The 22,041-nt window shown below is 44.6% G+C and overlaps 1 protein-coding gene across 3 annotated transcripts in view; it reads left to right on the forward strand.

Annotated features, from left to right (window-relative positions):
* Window positions 1–259: 259 nt before the first annotated feature.
* Window positions 260–22,041, forward strand: part of ntn2 (netrin 2) — a 37,696-nt gene continuing 15,914 nt past the window's right edge. Inside the window, exons 1-3 of one of the 3 annotated variants that reach the window (XM_076986837.1) lie at window positions 260–512; window positions 1,466–1,671; window positions 17,330–18,592. In XM_076986837.1, coding sequence (XP_076842952.1) covers window positions 17,398–18,592 — 1,195 coding nt within the window. In that variant the 5' untranslated portion in view covers window positions 260–512; window positions 1,466–1,671; window positions 17,330–17,397. Of the gene's footprint in view, window positions 513–1,169; window positions 1,672–13,331; window positions 13,444–17,329; window positions 18,593–22,041 lie in introns of those variants that run through there. The other 2 variants (XM_076986838.1, XM_076986836.1) reach the window with 2 other exon arrangements.

The raw sequence follows: 22,041 nt of genomic DNA on the forward strand, positions 1-22,041 counted from the left end.
TGTGTGCAAAAGCAGCTATATCCATATTATTAAGTAGTAGTTGTATAGTTGTTGTTATCTTTAATATTATTATATTGTTCTTCTATCCATGCAGCTGTAACTGCTGCTGAAGAAAAACAGCAAACTGCATGATTCTGCCAACAAAGTCGCGGGGAAAATCTCACTGGATGGAGCCATAAATACTGCAGGAATGTTGAGGAGCTTACACTAGAGGTAGAACACACACACACACACACACACACACACACACACACACACACACACGCACGCACGCACACACACACACACACACACACACAGTCAGTCCGAAGTTATTTCCTCACGCCTAGGCGCAATTGATGTTGCAGTTATATTCTCGCGCGTTTGGCTCAGTGCACCGTTCCCCTGGTGCCGCTTTTTCTAAAGCTTTAAACCGGTCAGCAATAATCCGTTTGGCGGTGTGTGGCGCCGTTGTTGGGTACGCTGAGATCATTCACGCGCTCCCTGTTCCCGGGCGTGGAGGAGCATCACAGGTGAGTTCAGCAGCACGATCTCCTCGCGCTCCGCATCATTATGGGCTCGTGCGTAGTTCCTGCTCAGCAAGGTTGCGAAGTGTGTTCAGGCTTCGCATCTGCCTTGCGTTTCCGTACACCCCGCGGTCCCTCCGCGCACTTTCTACAAGTCCCGAGTTTTCTGTTCTCATTACGCGCACCATCTGGTATCTCGCGCATGCATCAGACAGCGGGTTTATGTTTCAACACAGAGCAACTGTACCGCTGCACGTCGCTTTACAAACACACAACCTCAAACGTGTCAAGCCTTAGTTCACTTGAGTGAAATATGTCTCGATTAGCACGTGTGCCGCACGTGGTCAAAACAGTGTTAGACAGTGTAGGGCGAATCCATGGAAAGCGACTTTAGGACTTTAGAGTGTCCACCAACCTCAGCGCTCAGACAGCTGGGACAGGGCTGAGGGTGGGGGTGTGGGTGGGGGTAGGTACAGAAGAGGAGAAACTAATGGGCAGTTCAAATAAAAAAACGGTGCGTCTGGAAGTCATTGCGTGTGTGTGTGTGTGTGTGTGTGTGTGTGTGAGAGAGAGAGAGAGAGAGAGAGAGAGAGAGAGAGAGAGAGATTAGCTACTCTGAGCTGCGCGTGGCTCAGACTTAACAGACGAGCCCAGTTTCTCACCTTCTCTCCTCCCTCTCTCCCTCTTCTCTCTCTCCCCCTCACCCTCACCTCCTCCCTCTCTCTCCCTTCACCTCCTCCCCCTCTCTCCTCCCTCTCTCTCCCTTCACCTCCTCCCCCTCTCTCCTCCCTCTCTCTCCCTTCACCTCCTCCCCCTCTCTCCCTTCACCTCCTCCCTCTCTCCTCCCTCACCTCCTCTCTCTCCCTTCACCTCCTCCCTCTCTCCTCCCTCTCCTCCCTCTCTCTCCCTTCACCTCTTCCCTCTCTCCCCCTCTCCTCCTCCCTCTCTCCGTGTCACAGCCCGTGAGGCGGTACTGAGGTCCTGGACCGCCAGCGCTCCGTTCAGTGTCTGAGTCGACAGATCCGTCAGGATCTCTGCGGAATATACATGTTAGTGTCCAGCTGTAGAGAAAGAAAAGCCTGAATTTGACACCACGAGCTCCTGTCTGCGCACGACAGTGGAAGGAAGATTGAAGGAGACTTCTTCACGGTCCGTGAGAATTCTGGTGAGTTTTAAAAGCAGTGAAAATGAAATACCCGTTGGCGTGCCATGTGTTTTAAAGTCTTTCCCTTGTGCTTTCCGAAAGCTACAAAACGAAGCCCGTTACCGGTATGTGTGTGCATGGCCGTGGCGTGTATGTGTGTGTAAGAGATAGCTCTTGACTCGGTGTCAGATAGTAATCCGATAACTCGACCTCAGATTAACACAGCAAGCCACAGCGATACCAAATACAACTCCAACTAAAATGTAAGCACATTTAGAAAGTGAAACTACTGAAGTATATTAATCTTTTATTATGGCTTATAAACTAATTTACGGTGGCTTTATCGATTAAGTAACGGTTTTATCCCTGTGAATAAGGTAATTAAAGTCGTTGTTATTCGATGGCAGTAATCGCTGTGAATGTTTTGCTTGGCTGCGTGATTATTATGAACATTTGTGAACACGCGCAGGGATCCGCGCTCGAGCCCACAGTACACAGGTGGGCCATCAAAGCGCGCGCGCTCTGAGCTTTCCTGCATTTTTCGCGTGGCCCGTGAGGTCGTGAGCAGAGAATTTAATAACGGCAACAAAACGGACCGCTCCGAAGCCCCGGGAGCTCTGAACTACGTTTCGTTCCCTGCCAGCGCGCGGTGCCAAGCAAAGCAGCTCCCAGTGAGACTCGTACGGCGCGAGAGGACCAGAGCCAAGATCCCTGATGCTCAAATCACCCTCTATGTTACACACACACACACGTACACACACGTACACACACACACACAAATACATACACACGCACACGAACACACACACACATGCACACACACATACACACACGCACACACATACACACAAATACACACACACATATACACACACACACACACATACACACATGCACACACTTGTGTGATGGTAGTATGTTGTTACTTGTGTGACGGTAGTATGTTGTTATTTGTGTGACGGTATTATGTTGTTATTTGTGTGATGGTAGTATGTTATTTGTGTGATGGTAGTATGTTGTTATGTGTGTGATGGTAGTATGTTGTTATTTGTGTGATGGTAGTATGTTGTTATGTGTGTGATGGTAGTATGCTGTTATTTGCTGTATATGCTGTAATCAGCAATCAGGAGTGAAATTCATCATGCATAAACACAAGGTACTAAAAGACACACAGAACAGCTCTGGCAGAGAGCATTACACCTCTTACTGGTACCATTACTGCGCTAACATCTAAAGTGTGTGTGTGTGTGTTAGTGTTAAGGTAGAGTTAGGGAAGGGTTAATGTTGGGGTTAGTTAGGGTTGGGTAGGGTTAGGGTTAGGGTAAGGTTAGTTAGAGTTAGTGTTAGGGTAGGGTTAGTTAGGGTTAGTATTAGTATTAGTGTAGGGTAGGGTTAGTTACCCTAACCCCAACTAACCCTAACTAACTCTAACCCTAGGGTTAGTCATGGTCTAGGGTTAGTCATGGTCTAGGGTTAGGGTTATCATAAGACGTCAACCCACTCGCCGCTCTACGACCTCATACGTCTCCTTTAATCAGACACATCTCTAACACATCTCTCTAACCTTTGAAATGAAATGAAAATGAAATGTGCCATATTTTGTCAATTGTGATTTTTACACCCCAATCGAAATTTGTCCTCCGCTTTTAACCCATCTGTGCAGTCAGAACACACACACACACTAGTGATTACTAGGGGCTGTGGATCACACGTGCCCAGAGCGGTGGGCAGCCCTAGCCCGGCGCCTGGGGAGCAGTTGGGGTTAGGTGCCTTGCTCAAGGGCACCTCAGTCATGGCCTGTCTGGGAATCGAACCCACGACCCTCCGGTCACAAGTTCAGTTCCCTAACCGCCAGGCCATGACTGCCCTTTGCTGTGGTGGTCAGTGTAGTATCATTTCCTTTCTGTCTCTCTTTCTTTTTCCCTTTCTCTCCCTCTCCTTTCCTCCTTCTCCCACTCTCTCTTCCTCTCCTTTCCCCCCTCCTCTCTCTCTTTCTCCTCTTTTTCCCCCTCTCCCTCTTTCTCTCTCTTTCTCTCTGGGCCTTTACATTGGGCCTTTATATTCTTTCCTAATGCTGTATGTGTGTAAGCACATGTATCTCTGCATGTGTGTGTATATGCACATTTGTGTGTTTTTGCGGGTGTGTGTGGGTAGGTGAGCTGGGGTGTGGGTAGGTTTGTGTTTTGTGTAGGTAATTTTACAAGTGTGTGGTTATTTTGTCTGTGTGTGTGTGTGTGTGTGGGGGGGGGGTAAATTAGAGTGTGGAGTGGGGTAACATATGGTAACACAGCCAAGGTCAAGGGTCATAAAATAGCAGGTGACAACCATAAAAACATGTGTGTGCTTCAGGCTGTCCTGGTGAAGTTGTGTGCTACAAGTTTAAATGTGCAATCTTAGAAAGAGAAATGGAGAGAGAGAAGAAGTGAAAGAAGGAGGAGAAAGATAGATAAGAAGAGAAAGATGGAGAAAGAGGGAGAGAGGAGAGAAAGAGGAAGAAAGAGAGAAACACCTTGAGGTGCGTTGGATAGTCTGCTTTGAGTGTTGTGTTAAATGATTCAATCTGTTTCAGAAAACCTTGGCACCTAAAATCTGTGTTTGTGGATGTGCATGTGTGTGTGTGTGTGTGTTTGTGGATGTGCATGTGTGTGTGTGTGTGTTTGTGGATGTGCTTGTGTCTGTGTGTGTGTTTGTGGATGTGCTTGTGTCTGTGTGTGTGTTTGTGGATGTGCTTGTGTGTGTGTGTGTGTTTGTGGATGTGCTTGTGTGTGTGTGTTTGTGGATGTGCATGTGTGTGTGTGTGTGTGTGTTTGTGGATGTGCATGTGTGTGTGTGTGTGTTTGTGGATGTGCTTGTGTGTGTGTGTGTTTGTGGATGTGCTTGTGTGTGTGTGTGTTTGTGGATGTGCTTGTGTGTGTTTGTGTGTTTGTGGATGTGCTTGTGTGTGTGTGTGTGTTTGTGGATGTGCTTGTGTGTGTGTTTGTGGATGTGCTTGTGTGTGTGTGTGTTTGTGGATGTGCATGTGTGTGTGTGTGTTTGTGGATGTGCATGTGCGTGTGTGTGTGTTTGTGGATGTGCTTGTGTGTGTGTGTGTTTGTGGATGTGCATGTGTGTGTTTGTGGATGTGCTTGTGTGTGTGTGTGTTTGTGGATGTGCGTGTGTGTGTGTTTGTGGATGTGCTTGTGTGTGTGTGTGTGTGTGTTCGTGGATGTGCATGTGTGAAAGTAAAACATTAGTGTTTGAACACATGTATATGCGTGTGTGTGTGTGTGTTAATGTGTGTGTGTATGAGTGAGTGTTTACATATGTGTGTATGAGTGAGTGCGTGTGTTAATGTGTGTGTTAATGTGTGTATGTATGAGTGAGTGTGTGTGTTTGTGTGTGTGTGTTAATGTGTGTGTATATGAGTGAGTGTGTGTGTGTTAATGTGTGTGTGTATGAGTGAGTGTGTGTGTTATTGTGTGTGTATGTGTGAGTGCGTGTGTGTTAATGTGGGTGTATATGAGAGTGCGTGTGTGTTAATGTGTGTGTATGAGTGAGTGTGTGTGTGTGTGTGTGTTAATGTGTGTGTATATGAGTGAGTGTGTGTGTGTTAATGTGTGTGTATACGAGTGAGTGTTTACATATGTGTGTATGAGTGAGTCTGTGTGTAGTGTGTGTTTGTGTGTAGTGTGTTTGTGTGTTTGTGTGTGTGTGTGTAGTGTGTGCATGTAGTGTGTGTAGTATGTGTGTGTGTGTGTGTAGTGTGTGTGCGTGTGTGTGTGTGTGGTGTGTGTTTGTGTGTAGTGTGTGCATGTAGTGTGTGTGTAGTGCGCGTGTGTGTAGTAGTGTGTGTGTAGTGTGTGTGTGTGTGTGTGTGTGTGTGTGTGTGTGTGTACAGTCTTATATGGTTTATTAAAATAATAGGAACCGTGACAACAACAAAACATCAAACAAGGTTAGTGTTGGTGTTAGGGTAACGCTAACCCTAACAATAACAATAACCTTAATGCTAACACTAACCCTTCCTCTCTCCCTCTTATTGTAATCTAGAGGGTCTGAAGGTAAGATCAGGCATGAAAGAGGATGAAGACGAGCAGGGAGAGCAGACAATCACAGATCAGGCATGAAAGAGGATGAAGACAAGCAGGGAGAGCAGACGATCACAGATCAGGCCCTGCTGACAAAATCCAGTTTTACATTTACATTTTATGGCATTTGGCAGATGCCCTTATCCAGAGCGACTTACATTTTTTTAATCTCACTTTTTATACAAGTGAGCAATTGAGGGTTAAGGGCCTTGCTCAGGGGCACCTCAGTTATGGCCTCAGGTCAGGGAATCGAACCCAAGACCCTCCGGTCACAAGACCAGTTTCCTACCACAGGACCATGACTGCCCAGTTGAAAATCTTTAGATCAGGGGTGCCCAATCCGTCGATCGCGATCTACCGGTCGATTGATTGAAGTGTGTGTAGATCGCATGACATTAAAAAGTAGTGGATGAATGACAGGCTATCATCCATCTGCACTGATGGTTGTATTTTGATTGACATACATGGTAGCCAATCTGACATCTAGGGTTTAGATCTCAGTCATCAACATAATGTTGAAGATCTCAGTCATCACCATAATGTTGAAGATCTCAGTCATCACCATAATGTTGTAGATCTCTGTCATCATCATAATGTTGTAGGACTCGGTCATCACTATTTAATGTTGTAGGACTCGGTTATCACCATAATGTTGAAGATCTCAGTCATCACCATAATGTAGATCTCAGTCATCACCATAATGTTGTAGATCTCAGTCATCACCATAATGTTGTAGGACTCAGTCATCATCATAATGTTGTAGATCTCAGTCATCATCATAATGTTGTAGATCTCAGTCATCACTATAATGTTGTAGATCTCAGTCATCACCATAATGTTGTAGATCTCAGTCATCACCATAATGTTGAAGATCTCAGTCATCACCATAATGTAGATCTCAGTCATCACCATAATGTTGTAGATCTCAGTCATCACCATAATGTTGAAGATCTCAGTCATCACCATAATGTTGTAGGACTCAGTCATCATCATAATGTTGTAGGACTCAGTCATCACCGTAATGTTGTAGATCTCAGTCATCATCATAATGTTGTAGATCTCAGTCATCACCATAATGTTGTAGATCTCAGTCATCACCATACTGTTGTAGATCTCAGTCATCACCATAATGTAGATCTCAGTCATCATCATAATGTTGTAGATCTCAGTCACCATCATAATGTTGTAGGACTCGGTCATCACCATAATGTTGAAGATCTCAGTCATCACCATAATGTAGATCTCAGTCATCACCATAATGTTGTAGATCTCAGTCATCACCATAATGTTGGAGGACTCAGTCATCACCATAATGTAGATCTCAGTCATCACCATAATGTTGTAGATCTCAATCACCATCATAATGTTGTAGGACTCGGTCATCACCATAATGTTGAAGATCTCAGTCATCACCATAATGTACATCTCAGTCATCACCATAATGTTGTAGATCTCAGTCATCACCATAATGTTGTAGGACTCAGTCATCACCATAATGTTGTAGGACTCAGTCATCATCATAATGTTGTAGGACTCAGTCATCATCATAATGTTGTAGATCTCAGTCATCATCATAATGTTGTAGATCTCAGTCATCACCATAATGTTGTAGATCTCAGTCATCACCATAATGTTGTAGATCTCAGTCATCACCATAATGTTGTAGGACTCAGTCATCACCATAATGTTGTAGATCTCAGTCATCACCATAATGTTGTAGATCTCAGTCATCACCATAATGTTGTAGATCTCAGTCATCACCATAATGTTGTAGGACTCAGTCATCACCATAATGTTGTAGATCTCAGTCATCACCATAATGTTGTAGATCTCAGTCATCACCATAATGTTGGAGGACTCAGTCATCATCATAATGTTGTAGATCTCAGTCATCACCATAATGTAGATCTCAGTCCACACCATAATGTTGTAGATCTCAGTCATCACCATAATGTTGAAGATCTCAGTCATCACCATAATGTAGATCTCAGTCATCACCATAATGTTGTATATCTCAGTCATTTATTATACTTAAACACAGGATAAGATGGTAAAATATCCTATGCCACTCCCATACTCCTCACAAGGCCCTACCGCCCATCTTCTCTCCAACAACCATAACCGTACATGTTATTAACCAACCAACCACTATTAGAACACTGCAACATCTACAAACTGATACTGGCTCGGCAAGGATCCAGAAGCACAGCGTACTATGTTCATGGTCCATTGCTTCAACTGCCAAGTACTCAGATCATCACATCAACCTGGACTGACCTTCAAACAAAGCAACAATGACATCCTAAACACACACCAGTTGTTTGAGCAGAACACAACAACAGCTACAATCTGATACAGGCTCGGCAAGGATCCAGAATCACAGCGTGCTATGTTCATGGTCACTTGCCTCAACTGCCACGTACTCAGACCACAACCAGTGATGGCTAAGTTACCTTGAGAAAGTAATCCGATTACTGATTACTGATTACTCCTTTTAAAAGTAACTTAGTTACATTACATATTACTTGATTTTAAAAGTAACTACGTTAGATTACAAGTTACTTTAGTAGTTACATTCAGCAGCAAAATAAATTTTTCCAATACTCACTTTATTGGAAGTGCATTTTTAACAGTAACAATGTATTGAAGCAGGTTCGGTAACCGAGGCAGAAACTGCTTAATCCAAAAATCCCGAGGAGGGAAACTTTATTGATAACGCAACCCTGGCGCGCGCAGGCTCCGCCCCCTAGTGTCACTTAAAGGGCAAGACTCGCCGTGAGGAGTAGGAGTCGCTACAGTATCTCCTGACATTACGTTTGTGTAGCTGCGCGGTATTATTTGTAAATTTATTTGTAAACGTAATACAAGCGAACTGGGGTTCGTAGCGCCAAGTACTTCGTAACCTCGTATGAAGCTACGAACGTTTCGGGAAACCCACCCCAGTTCAGTCAGACAGCTTGTGAAACGAAATACCATTACAATTTCAAGCATTTTAAAGTAGGCGACGTTAGTCAAAATTCCAGCACTTTTCAAACGTGGAACACAAAGCAACATTAAAATTCATCAGGTAAATGTTCCTTCCCCTGTTTTTGAGGGGTGTTTCTTTATACTACCACATATCGTTACGGGAGGACTCTGCAAAGAATGACTTGTAAAACGTGCTCGCGCTCTCACAGGGTCGCGCGAAGCGTGCGGAGTTGAGCGCTACGGTCAGACGCAAAAGTAGAACTGAGCCAAGAAGAAAGCAAAAATATATATTTTACTAGGGAAAATATAAATAGTAACGCACAGTTATTTGGATAAGTAACTTTAATCTGATTACTGGATTGGAAATAGTAGCGCGTTATATTACTCGTTACCGAAAAAAGTGGTAAGATTAGAGTAACGCGTTACTAAGTAACGCGTTACTGACATCACTGACCACAACACAGCCCTAGACAGACCTTCACGCAAAGTAACAGCGACGCCCACAACCACTTACAAGCTCTTCACTGGGGTCATCAGGTGGGCACCTCCCTTCGTTGGTGTTTCATTGATTTGAGCCCACAACACCTCCAGGAGGCTCAACGGTGAGGGCTGGCATCCCAGCCTCACTCCCCCTCAAAGCTTGCTGTTCAACCACCTTTTATGTTACCCATTTCACCTTCCCAACGTCTCACTCATAAGTCCAGTCAAGCCACCTTTATGGGACATGCCCCCAAGTAGTCTGTGCCCTCTTAATCCACAGCCATTGGCTAGCTCTTTCAGCTACCACCGACAGCTCCTTCACAGCTGATCTTAACTTTCTCCCTCTAAGGCAGAACTGTGTTAACAACGATGTCATAGATTTAGCCACAAAGCCCCTAGCACCTACTTCTACTGGTCTTATGTGCGCCTGCCATCCGCGTTCTCGCACATTAGCCACCAAGTCAGCGTATTTTAACTTTTTCCTCTCAAATGCTTCATCAACCGCGTCTTCAAACGGAACCGTTAATTCGATAAAGTAAACAATCCGTTTACTTTCCGAGTACAACACCATATCGGGCCTCAATGAAGTTACTGCTATGCACTCCGGAACCTGTAGTTTTCTCCCTATATCTACTAGAAGTTTCCAATCTCGTGCTTCACCCCACCTGCCAACATCAACAGCACAATCGCGTTCTCCTGCACATTGACCCTCCCTCACAAACCTACTTGCGTACCGATTACCAACACTAGTCAATGCATTAACCTCTAAGCACTTCTTATCAAATAAACACGCTAGCACACTTAGAACTTGATTATGCCTCCATGTATATCGCCCCTGTGACAAACTAACATGGCATGCGGACAAAATGTGCTTTAGCGAGCCAACTCCCATGCACAACTTACATTTAGGATCTTCACCTACCCACTGTGCGAGGTTTTGAGGAGTTGGAAGGACGTCATATGTTGATCCAAGTAGAAACTTGATGCGCCCCGCGTCCATCGCCCAAATTTCCTGCCAGGTGAGCCGCCTATTTTCTACACTCTGCCAACGAAGCCATTGGCCTTGTTTTGCCTGAGACGCTGCTACTGCACGTCGAGCATCTTCTTCCTGTTCCCTTATAAAACTCACTACCATTCGCCTTCTCTCTGGTGACGTGGCCTTATTAAATGTTTTCCATGAGTCACCTGATCCAAAGCCCGCTTTTCCACATTGGACATAGCCTACTATATCGCGCAACACTAACGCGCTTTCGGCCGCTTGCGCCGCTACCCGTGGATTCCACTTCCTCCCTACCTTAGCCACTGATGCTGCTGTTCTTACGACATTATCCTTAGATCCTAATAGAATCACCTCTCGACTCACCCTCGCACATTTAAATTCCTCAACTAAGATAGTCATAGGTAGTTCTAGTATGCCTTTTCCATATAATGCTACACTACTTAAACAACGTGGCAAACCTAACCATTTCCTTATTGTTTTATTCAAAATCCTTTCCAACCTCTCAACCTCTGTGATAGGTACCTCATAAATTGTCAGTGGCCATCTAATACGAGGAAGCAAGCCAAACTGGATACACCATAATTTTAATTTTCCTGGTAACAGCGACTTCTCTATTCTATTAATTGCCTGCACCAATTCTGTCTTTAAGATCGCCACCTGCTCCTTATCATTTAATGCTGCACTATACCATCTGCCCAAACTTTTAACTGGCTTCTCCTGTACCGATGGTATACACTCCCCTTCCATACAAAAGCTCTCCTGCACCAACTTGCCTTTAACTATTGATATACTTCTAGATTTATTAGGCTTTACCTTCATCCTAGCCCACCTAAGATTTCCCTGTATTGAAGATCTCAGTCACCATCATAATGTTGTAGGACTCGGTCATCACCATAATGTTGAAGATCTCAGTCATCACCATAATGTTGAAGATCTCAGTCATCACCATAATGTTGTAGATCGCAGTCATCATCATAATGTTGTAGGACTCAGTCATCATCATAATGTTGTAGATCTCCGTCATCATCATAATGTTGTAGATCTCAGTCATCACCATAATGTTGTAGATCTCAGTCATCATCATAATGTTGTAGATCTCAGTCACCATCATAATGTTGTAGGACTCGGTCATCACCATAATGTAGATCTCAGTCATCACCATAATGTTGTAGATCTCAGTCATCACCATAATGTTGTAGATCTCAGTCACCATCATAATGTTGTAGGACTCGGTCATCACCATAATGTTGAAGATCTCAGTCATCACCATAATGTAGATCTCAGTCATCACCATAATGTTGTAGATCTCAGTCATCACCATAATGTTGGAGGACTCAGTCATCACCATAATGTAGATCTCAGTCATCATCATAATGTTGTAGATCTCAATCACCATCATAATGTTGTAGGACTCGGTCATCACCATAATGTTGAAGATCTCAGTCATCACCATAATGTACATCTCAGTCATCACCATAATGTTGTAGATCTCAGTCATCACCATAATGTTGTAGGACTCAGTCATCATCATAATGTTGTAGGACTCAGTCATCACCATAATGTAGATCTCAGTCATCATCATAATGTTGTAGATCTCAGTCACCATCATAATGTTGTAGGACTCGGTCATCACCATAATGTTTTAGATCTCAGTCATCACCATAATGTTGAAGATCTCAGTCATCACCATAATGTTGTAGATCTCAGTCATCACCATAATGTTGTAGGACTCAGTCATCATCATAATGTTGTAGATCTCAGTCATCACCATAATGTTGTAGATCTCAGTCATCATCATAATGTTGTAGATCTCAATCACCATCATAATGTTGTAGATCTCAATCACCATCATAATGTTGTAGGACTCGGTCATCACCATAATGTTGAAGATCTCAGTCATCACCATAATGTACATCTCAGTCATCACCATAATGTTGTAGATCTCAGTCATCACCATAATGTTCAAGATCTCAGTCATCACCATAATGTTGTAGGACTTAAGCCTGCTTTATACCTCCGGACACGGACGAATTTCGTCCGTCCGTACCAAACGTAGCCTCCGTAGGGGGCCACTATACCTCTTTCCGGTTCCAACGTTGTTATGATTTTTTAAAATACATCCTCTAGATGCGCAAAAATATTCTCATCTACTAAAGGGGGGCACGGCAGAAAAAGTTTGGGAACCACTGCTCTAGAGGGCAGTATAGTCAAATTTCCGGCACCGGCGCACCAGCAATCTCCTCCCAGCTGTTTTTGCATCGCTGTTTATCGCGATGGCCTGGCACCGTAGCAGAATGTAGCCTCTAACCAACTCGCAAAGTTTCTCTTCTAACTTGAGCGTCATTTTTTAAAGTCCAGTACTCTTCTTCATTGATTTTCCCGAATTGGTGTACGTCCGATGCTTCTGACTCTCTACTGCCCCCTGATTTCCTGTTTATATTGCTCCGTTGCTACGGATTCGTAAGCGCTCTGGCAACGGACCCACTGACGGATGAAACGACCTCCGGAACCGGACGAAAGGGTCCGTATCCGTAATTACCGTAGGGTGTGAATGGGCCTTCAGTCATCATCATAATGTTGTAGGACTCAGTCATCACCATAATGTTGTAGATCTCAGTCATCATCATAATGTTGTAGATCTCAGTCATCACCATAATGTTGTAGATCTCAGTCATCACCATAATGTTGAAGGACTCAGTCATCACCATAATGTAGATCTCAGTCATCACCATAATGTTGTAGATCTCAGTCATCACCATAATGTTGTAGATCTCAGTCATCCCCATAATTTTGTAGATCTCAGTCATCACAATAATGTTGGAGGACTCAGTCATCATCATAATGTTGAAGATCTCAGTCATCACCATAATGTTGTAGGACTCAGTTATCACCATAATGTTGAAGATCTCAGTCATCACCATAATGTTGTAGATCTCATGATGGGACTCTCTCTTAGTCTCTCTGGATAACATGCTGTCTGCTTGTTCTGTATTGAACCACAGTGGGACTCAGCTGATCAGTCTCTGTAATCTTTGACGAAGGGAAATTCTGTTTTTGTAAATGGTGATTTTTGCATCCCTTCCCTGTCAGTGTGTGTTCTCATTTCTCAGACTTTGGTAACGTGGTGGTGTGTTGTAGGACAGAATCCCCTCTCACTGCTTCTGCAGGGATGCTGTCAGCGCCAGAGGATTTAATGTGCTTAAGAGAGCAAACAGCTGTCCCGGCCTGATGGAGGGCAAGTTGGTGTTTAGCTGATTCATCTAAGATGGAATGATGTAGGTAAGAGTGTGTTGGTTGAGAAAATCTTTAAAGTGTTTTGTACGTCTTTAAAGAATGTAAGGCCATATGCTGATTTCAAGAACTAAGAGAGTGATTCCTTGGCCCATATATCGTTCAAATGGAGCTGTGGAAAGTATGAGAGTCATTCACTCTGAATAAGTTTGGAATTCTTTTTCACTCCGAAGTCAGTGGTTTGGGTTGCCACCTCACACAGAGTGCAGGTTTCTGCAGACTACGCTAATCATGGTTTCTTAGAGCACAGAGAAGGATTTCTTAAGTTCCAGCTAGAGAACCACAGAACCCAATGCAGTAGTTACCCATAGCCGTGTGTAATCAAGTCTTTTGTGACCCATATTGGTCACAGCTATGGAATAGTCCAATATTCTGCACTTCATGGAGAGTGTTATAAGATTATCACGATGTCACAGTGTCACACTATGATGTAATCAGTTAGGTGCAAACGTCGGAGCACATTGTCCTGCCTTTGCTGTTAAAACATTTTTGTGATGGTAAGATCAGCACAGAGAGCCAGATGTCTCATGTATGCACTGACCTGGTCACAAACATATCTACCAATCATGCTGCTCCATTTCTACCAATCATGTTGCTCCATTTCTACAAATCACGCTGCTCTATGTCTACCAATCACATTGCTCCATGTCTACCAATCACACTGCGTCATGTCCCGCTGTCCCTCCTCAACTGGGCATTAAAGACACTGTGCAACAGGATTCTGTCATTCTTGAGGCCAAAGTTCTTCATCCTGTAGCTGAGAGAAATCCTCATTAATCCTCAGAAGGCAAAGTGATTACTGGTTTCAATCAAGCTTGGGAGAAGTGTGTTCTGAGAAATGTGTTCTGGATTGCAAACCCCACCATTGTACAGGTGTGTGTAAGGTGTTAGGTGTTCAGGTGTGTGTTAGGTGTACAGGTGTATGTTAGGTGTTCAGGTGTATGTTAGGTGTTCAGGTGTGTGTAAGGTGTTAGGTATACAAGTGTGTGTTAGATGTTCAGGTGTGTATGAAAGTGTTCGCTGTACAGGTGTGTATGGTGTTAACTGTACAGGTGTGAGTAAAGTGTTAGGTGTACAGGTGTGAGTAAAGCGTTAGGTGTACAGGTGTGAGTAAAGCGTTAGGTGTACAGGTGTGAGTAAGGTGTTAGGTGTTCAGGTGTGTGTAAGGTGTTAGGTGTTCAGGTGTGAGTAAAGTGTTATATGTACAAGTGTGTATAAGGTGTTAGGTGTTCAGGTGTGTGTAAAAGTGTTTGCTGTACAGGTGTGTTAGGTGTTAACTGTACAGGTGTGAGTAAGGTGTTAGATGTGAGTAAAGTGTTATATGTACAGGTGTGTGTAAGGTGTTAGATGTGAGTAAAGTGTTAGGTGCACAAGTGTGTGTAAGATTTTAGGTGTTCAGGTGTGTGTAAGGTGTTAGCTGTACAGGTGTGTGTAAGGTGTTAGATGTGTGTAAAGTGTTAGGTGTACAGGTGTGTGTAAGGTGTTAGGTATACAAGTGTGTATAAGGTATTAGGTGTTCAGGTGTGTGTAAAAGTGTTTGCTGTACAGGTGTGTTAGGTGTTAACTGTACAGGTGTGAGTAAGGTGTTAGATGTGAGTTAAGTGTTAGGTGCACAAGTGTGTGTAAGATGTTAGGTGTTCAGGTGTGTGTAAGGTGTTAGCTGTACAGGTGGGTGTAAGGTGTTAGATGTGAGTAAAGTGTTAGGTGTACAGGTGTGTGTAAGGTGTTAGGTGTACAGGTGTGAGTAAATTGTTAGGGGTACAGGTGTGTGTAGGATGTTAGATGTGAGTAAAGTGTTATGTGTACAGGTGTGTGTAAGATGTTAGATGTGAGTAAAGTTAGGTATACAGGTGTGTGTAAGGTGTTCGGTGTACAGGTGTGTGTAAGGTGTTAGATTTGAGTAAAGTATTAGGTATACAGGTGTGTGTAAGGTATACAGGTGTGTGTAAGGTGTACAGGTGTGTGTAAGGTGTTAGGTGTACATGTGTGTGTAAGGTGTTAGGTGTACAGGTGTGTGTAAGGTGTACAGGTTTGTGTAAGGTGTTAGGTGTACAGGTGTGTGTAAGGTGTACAGGTGTGTGTAAGGTGTTAGGTGTACATGTGTGTGTAAGGTGTTAGGTGTACAGGTGTGTGTAAGGTGTACAGGTTTGTGTAAGGTGTTAGTTGTACAGGTGTGTGTAAGTTGTGTTAGGTGTACAGGTGTGTTAGGGTTAATTTGAGCCCTCTGTTCTCGTGTTCTTTTGAGTACATGTGGTAGTTGAGCAGGTTAAAATAGTGTTTTTTCTAAAGTGGAAGAAATGATGATTGGCCCAGGAAACTTCCTTACTGGTGCTTCCTACCACACACACACACACACACACACACACACACACACACACACACACACACACACACACACACACACACACACACTCATATATCACGTACTTATACATAAGCAGCAGCACCTAGTGTATGTATGTGTGTTTAGAAGTGTGTGTGTGTTAGAGTGAGAGTGTGTGTATGTGTGTGTGAGAGAGAGTGTGTGTGTGTGTGTGTTTGTGTGTGTTTGTGTGTGTGTGTGTGTGTGTGTGTGAGAGAGAGAGAAATCTCTTCTCCTTATTTAGTCATGCAGAGGCACTGTCATCCTTCACCTTAATCGTTCTCTCTGTCTTTCTCTCCCTCTTTCTGTCTCTCTCCCTCTTTCTTCATCTCTCTCATTCTCTCCATCTCTCTCTTCCTGAACTTCCTCTATCACACACATTCCTTCTTCTCTGATGTTTATTTCTCTCACTTTCCACTCTCCTTCCATCATCTCTCTCCCTCCATCATCTCTCTACCTCCATCCATTTTACCCTTTTCTTTGAATTACTCACTTCTTCCATTTCTCCCTGTCCACATGAAGCTGAGAAGAGGAGGAGAAGAGGTAGTGAGATGAAGAAGACCAGGGAAGGAGGAGAGAGAGGAGGAGAGAGAGGAGGAGAGGAGGGAGGAGAGAGGAGGAGAGAGAGGAGGAGAGAGAGGAGAGAGGAGGAGAGGAGAGGGGACGGAGGGAGGGATTAGAGAAGGTGGTGAGATGAGGAAAACCAGGCTGAAGAAGAGCAGGGTTGGGGAGTGGAGGGGAGAGAGAGGGGTAGAGGGTGATGGAGGCTGTGAGAGGGGGTGGTAGATGGTGGAGGGGTGGATGGGGGAGGGGTGGATGGGGATATGTGATTGGTTAAAGGAGGAAAGAAGGTTTGGCTCATAGTGGCTTAATATATTCAGTCTGAAAGAGTTGGAGCGCTGTTTCCTTCTCTTGGCATCTTACTAAACACACACACACACACACACACACACACACACACATACACACACACACACACATACACACACACACACACACACACACACATACACAGTGAGAGAGAGAGGGGGAGTTGTGGAGTATGGGGAAGTATGGGGGTATATGCGAGTATGTTGGAGTATATGGAAATATATGGGGAGTATAGGGAAAAGGTAAAAATGAGAGTGAGAAGCAAAGAGGCCTCTCAGTCACATTGATATTCACCACACACAACTCCCCCCCCCCCCCCCCCCCCCACACACACACACACACACACACAGAACCCCTCCCACACACACACACACAGAGTGACAGGTCTTAAGTGGTCTCTTTAGAGCAGTTTCACGGTTCATCTCTCCCCCAAGTGAAAAAGACTGCTTACACACAGCCCCTACAGTCTGATTCAGGCCCCTGAGAAGGGTCTTGCTATAAGAGTTCAGAGGACACTGAGACGCTGGAGAACGTTATTCGACACTTCCCTTCCCTTGTAGGGGAGGCGTGTGTGTGTGAGACGTGTGTGAGCATTAGTTTTGTGCCCTGGGTGTGACTTCATAATGTGCTTTACTTCGACAGGATATCCAAACCAACCAGTGGAGGGCAGCCTTTCTGAAAAGGAGCATTGTGGGACACTTTTTTCCTGGATGCTTCCTGACTGGGCTGCTCTCATGCAGAGACCACGCCCACAAGAGAGACTCCACCCTCACGACAGAGCCCTCCCATTAAAGGGGCTCAGTAGTGTGACTGGTTTATTCTTTATTCTCATCTGTTATCCTGCTGCCACCATGAGGGACTGGCAGAAATTTCTTCTCATTTGTTCTATGGTGGGTGTGTCTCTGATATTTCCGCTAGCCAGTGGCCACACCCTAAACCCATTCTCTGGACAACAGGCACCACCGTCAGACCCCTGCTATGACGACACAGGTGCTGCTCGACGTTGCATCCCGGAGTTTGTAAATGCAGCTTTCGGTCGGGAAGTGATGGTGTCAAGCGTGTGTGGGCGTCCACCGTCACGTCACTGTAGCATGGTAGAAAGAGACCAGCGCCCCCCAGTGGTCACCTGCCACATGTGCGATGCCTCTGACCCCCGCCTCACCCACCCGGCCTCCTACCTGACTGATCTTCACTCTGCCCACAACCTGACCTGCTGGCAGTCAGAGAACCTGCAGGGGGCGCCTCACAACGTCACACTCACGCTGTCGCTCGGGAAGAAGTTTGAGATCACCTACGTGAGCCTGCAGTTCTGTCTGGCGCGGCCGGACTCTCTGGCCATCTATAAGAGCATGGACTACGGCCGCAGCTGGACACCACTGCACTTCTACTCGTCCCAGTGCCGGCGCGTCTACAACCGGCCGAACCGCGCCCTCGTCACCAAACTGGAGCAGGAGGCGGTGTGCACGGACGCCCCCTCGGACTCCTCCCTCGACCCCGCCCTCGCCGGCCACATCGTCTCCTTCAGCACGCTGGACGGGCGGCTGTCTGGGCGGGACTTCGACTCCAGCCCTGTGCTGCAGGACTGGGTCACCATCACGGACGTGCGCGTGGTTTTCAGCCGGCCACAGGGGACGCGCGAAACGCTTCCATACGGGAGGGAGGAGCAGGAACGGACAGGCTCCGCCCCTCTCGTGCCCACATACTATTATGCAGTGTCTGACTTTCAAGTGGGCGGCAGGTGCAAATGTAATGGCCACGCCTCCAGGTGTGTGAGGGACAAGGAGGACAAGCTGACATGTGACTGCAAACACAACACAGACGGACCGGAGTGTGACCGCTGTAAACCCTTCCACTACGATCGCCCATGGCAACGAGCCAGCGCCCGCGAGGCCAATGAGTGCTTGCGTGAGTCACCACACACACACACACACACACACACACACACACACACACACACACACACACACACACACACACACACACACTTACTTGTACCTGTAGGCCCTTCTTAATTTGCATGAACTATATTGACAATATCTATAAACCTAACCCTAATTCTGGATGGATGGACTGTAAAAATACTAATAAGGTTTTGAGGGTTTAAGGAGTTTAAGGATTTTCAGTGTTGAAGAATCTAAGTCAGTTTTTGTAAAGTGATAAGGAGTGTGTGATAGTGAAGGGGACAGACTTCAACATTGAGAAACAGCTCTAGAAAGCACAATCTGTGAGGATGAGGAGCTTGGGTGGATAGGTAGTGAGAAAGAGCTGTGAAAGGGAGGGACAGAGGTGTTTAGTGTTGTATATATGAGGGACAGAGGTGTTTAGTGTTGTACATGTGAGGGACAGAGGTGTTTAGTGTTGTATATGTGAGGGACAGAGGTGTTTAGTGTTGTACATGTGAGGGACAGAGGTGTTTAGTGTTGTATATGTGAGAGACAGAGGGGTTTAGTGTTGTATATGTGAGGGACAGAGGTGTTTAGTGTTGTATATATGAGGGACAGAGGTGTTTAGTGTTGTATATATGAGGGACAGAGGTGTTTAGTGTTGTATATGTGAGGGACAGAGGTGTTTAGTGTTGTATATATGAGGGACAGAGGTGTTTAGTGTTGTATATGTGAGGGACAGAGGTGTTTAGTGTTGTATATATGAGGGACAGAGGTGTTTAGTGTTGTATATGTGAGGGACAGAGGTGTTTAGTGTTGTATATATGAGGGACAGAGGTGTTTAGTGTTGTATATATGAGGGACAGAGGTGTTTAGTGTTGTATATATGAGGGACAGAGGTGTTTAGTGTTGTATATATGAGGGACAGAGGTGTTTAGTGTTGTATATGTGAGGCACAGAGGTGTTTAGTGTTGTATATATGAGGGACAGAGGTGTTTAGTGTTGTATATGTGAGGGACAGAGGTGTTTAGTGTTGTATATATGAGGGACAGAGGTGTTTAGTGTTGTATATGTGAGGGACAGAGGTGTTTAGTGTTGTATATATGAGGGACAGAGGTGTTTAGTGTTGTATATATGAGGGACAGAGGTGTTTAGTGTTGTATATATGAGGGACAGAGGTGTTTAGTGTTGTATATATGAGGGACAGAGGTGTTTAGTGTTGTATATATGAGGGACAGAGGTGTTTAGTGTTGTATATGTGAGGGACAGAGGTGTTTAGTGTTGTATATATGAGGGACAGAGGTGTTTAGTGTTGTATATATGAGGGACAGAGGTGTTTAGTGTTGTATATGTGAGGGACAGAGGTGTTTAGTGTTGTATATATGAGGGACAGAGGTGTTTAGTGTTGTATATATGAGGCACAGAGGTGTTTAGTGTTATATATGTGAGGGACAGAGGTGTTTAGTGTTGTATATATGAGGGACAAAGGTGTTTAGTTTTGTACAGTTGTGATCAAATTTATTCAACCCCCACTGAAATAAATTGTTTTGGCCAGTTTGACATTGATTTTGATCATTTCAGTCATCTTATTTACAATTATATCAAAGAGGCACTTATAAATTATACAAACATAACATAATATTTATGATGGAATAACCACAAATGTCTTTACTGTGCTCACATCATTATCAGTTTTATTCAACCCCCTAGTGACATTATTTTTTAGTACTTAGTACAACATCCTTTTCCAGTTATGACAGCTTTCAAGCGTGAAGCATAGCTTGACACAAGTGTCTTGCAGCGACCTATGGGTATCTTAGCCCATTCTTCATGGGCAAAAGCCTCCAGTTCAGTGACATTCTTAGGCTTGCGCACTGCAACTGCCTTCTTTAGGTCCCACCAGAGGTTCTCAATTGGATTTAAGTCTGGTGATTGCGATGGCCACTCTAGAATGTTCCAGCCTTTCATGTTCAACCATGCTCTAGTGGACTTGGATGTGTGCTTAGGATCATTGTCCTGTTGGAAGATCCAACGTCTCCCAAGCCGCAGGTTTGTGACTGACTCCATCACATTTTCCTCCAAGATCTCCTGGTACTGAAGGGAATTCATGGTACCCTGCACACGTTGAAGCTTTCCTGTACCATTAGAAGCAAAACAGCCCCAAAGCATAATTGACCCCCCGCCATGCTTCACAGTAGGCAAGGTGTTCTTTTGTTCATAAGCCTGGTTCTTCCTTCTCCAAACATAGCGCTGGTCCATTGTCCCAAACAGTTCTAATTTAGTTTCATCTGACCACAGTACACTGTCCCAAAACCTTTGTGGCTTGTCCACATGACTTTTGGCATACTGCAGTCGACTTTTCTTGTTCTTTGGAGTCAGCAAGGGGGTGCGTCTGGGCGTTCTGGCATGGAGGTCTTCGTTATGCAGTGCGCGCCTTATTGTCTGAGCTGAAACTTCAGTGCCCACATCTGACAGGACTTTTTTCAGTTCCTTAGCAGTCACGCGGGGATTTTTCTCCACATTACGCTTCAGGTAGCGCACAGCAGTCGCGGTCAGGATCTTCTTTCTGCCACGACCAGGTAACGTTTCCACTGTGCCCTTTAACTTGAACTTGCGAATGATACTTCCGATAGTGTCTCTTGGAATATTTAACAACTTCGCAATCTTTTTATATCCATTGCCATTCTTGTGAAGAGCAATAACCTCTTCTCTTGTCTTCTGGGACCATTCTCTTGCCTTCACCATGCTTGGAAACACACCAGTAGATGTCTAGAAGGAGCTGAGTATCACAGTCCTTTTAAATCTGCCTAATTGGTGCTTATCATGCTTGATTGCTGCTCGTTGACATCCACAGATGTTTTCAATACCTGATGGAAAACACTGGAATGAACCTCTGTTCTTAGGAGTGGTAGTCGTAAAGGGGTTGAATAATTGTGTCAATGAAGAAATCACAAAAAGGCCATTTAATACTTTATGACAAAAAAAATCGATGCTATCTTAGTTGCATTTAGTTCTTTAACAAGTCCTTGTAAGATTTCATTATGAACACAATTACAAATGTGCACTGAATTCCATAAAACCCTTCGCAGCATTGGGGGTTGAATAAATTTGATCACAACTGTATATGTGAGGGGCAGAGGGGTTTAGTGTTGTATATGTGAGGGGCAGCGGTGTTTATTGTTGTATATGTGAGGGGCAGTGGTGTTTAGTGTTGTATATGTGAGGCACAGAGGTGTTTAGTGTTGTATATGTGAGGCACAGAGGTGTTTAGTGTTGTATATGTGAGAGCCGGAGGTATTTAGTGTTGTACATGTGAGGGACAGAGGTGTTTAGTGTTGTATATGTGAGAGACAGAGGTGTTTAGTGTTGTATATGTGAGGGACAGAGGTGTTTAATGCTGTATACGGGAGGGGTATACACACACACACACACACACTCACACATATGCACACACACACACAAACACACACA

The sequence above is a fragment of the Brachyhypopomus gauderio genome, unplaced genomic scaffold (assembly GCF_052324685.1).
Source record: "Brachyhypopomus gauderio isolate BG-103 unplaced genomic scaffold, BGAUD_0.2 sc49, whole genome shotgun sequence".
Taxonomy (NCBI): Eukaryota; Metazoa; Chordata; class Actinopteri; order Gymnotiformes; family Hypopomidae; genus Brachyhypopomus; species Brachyhypopomus gauderio.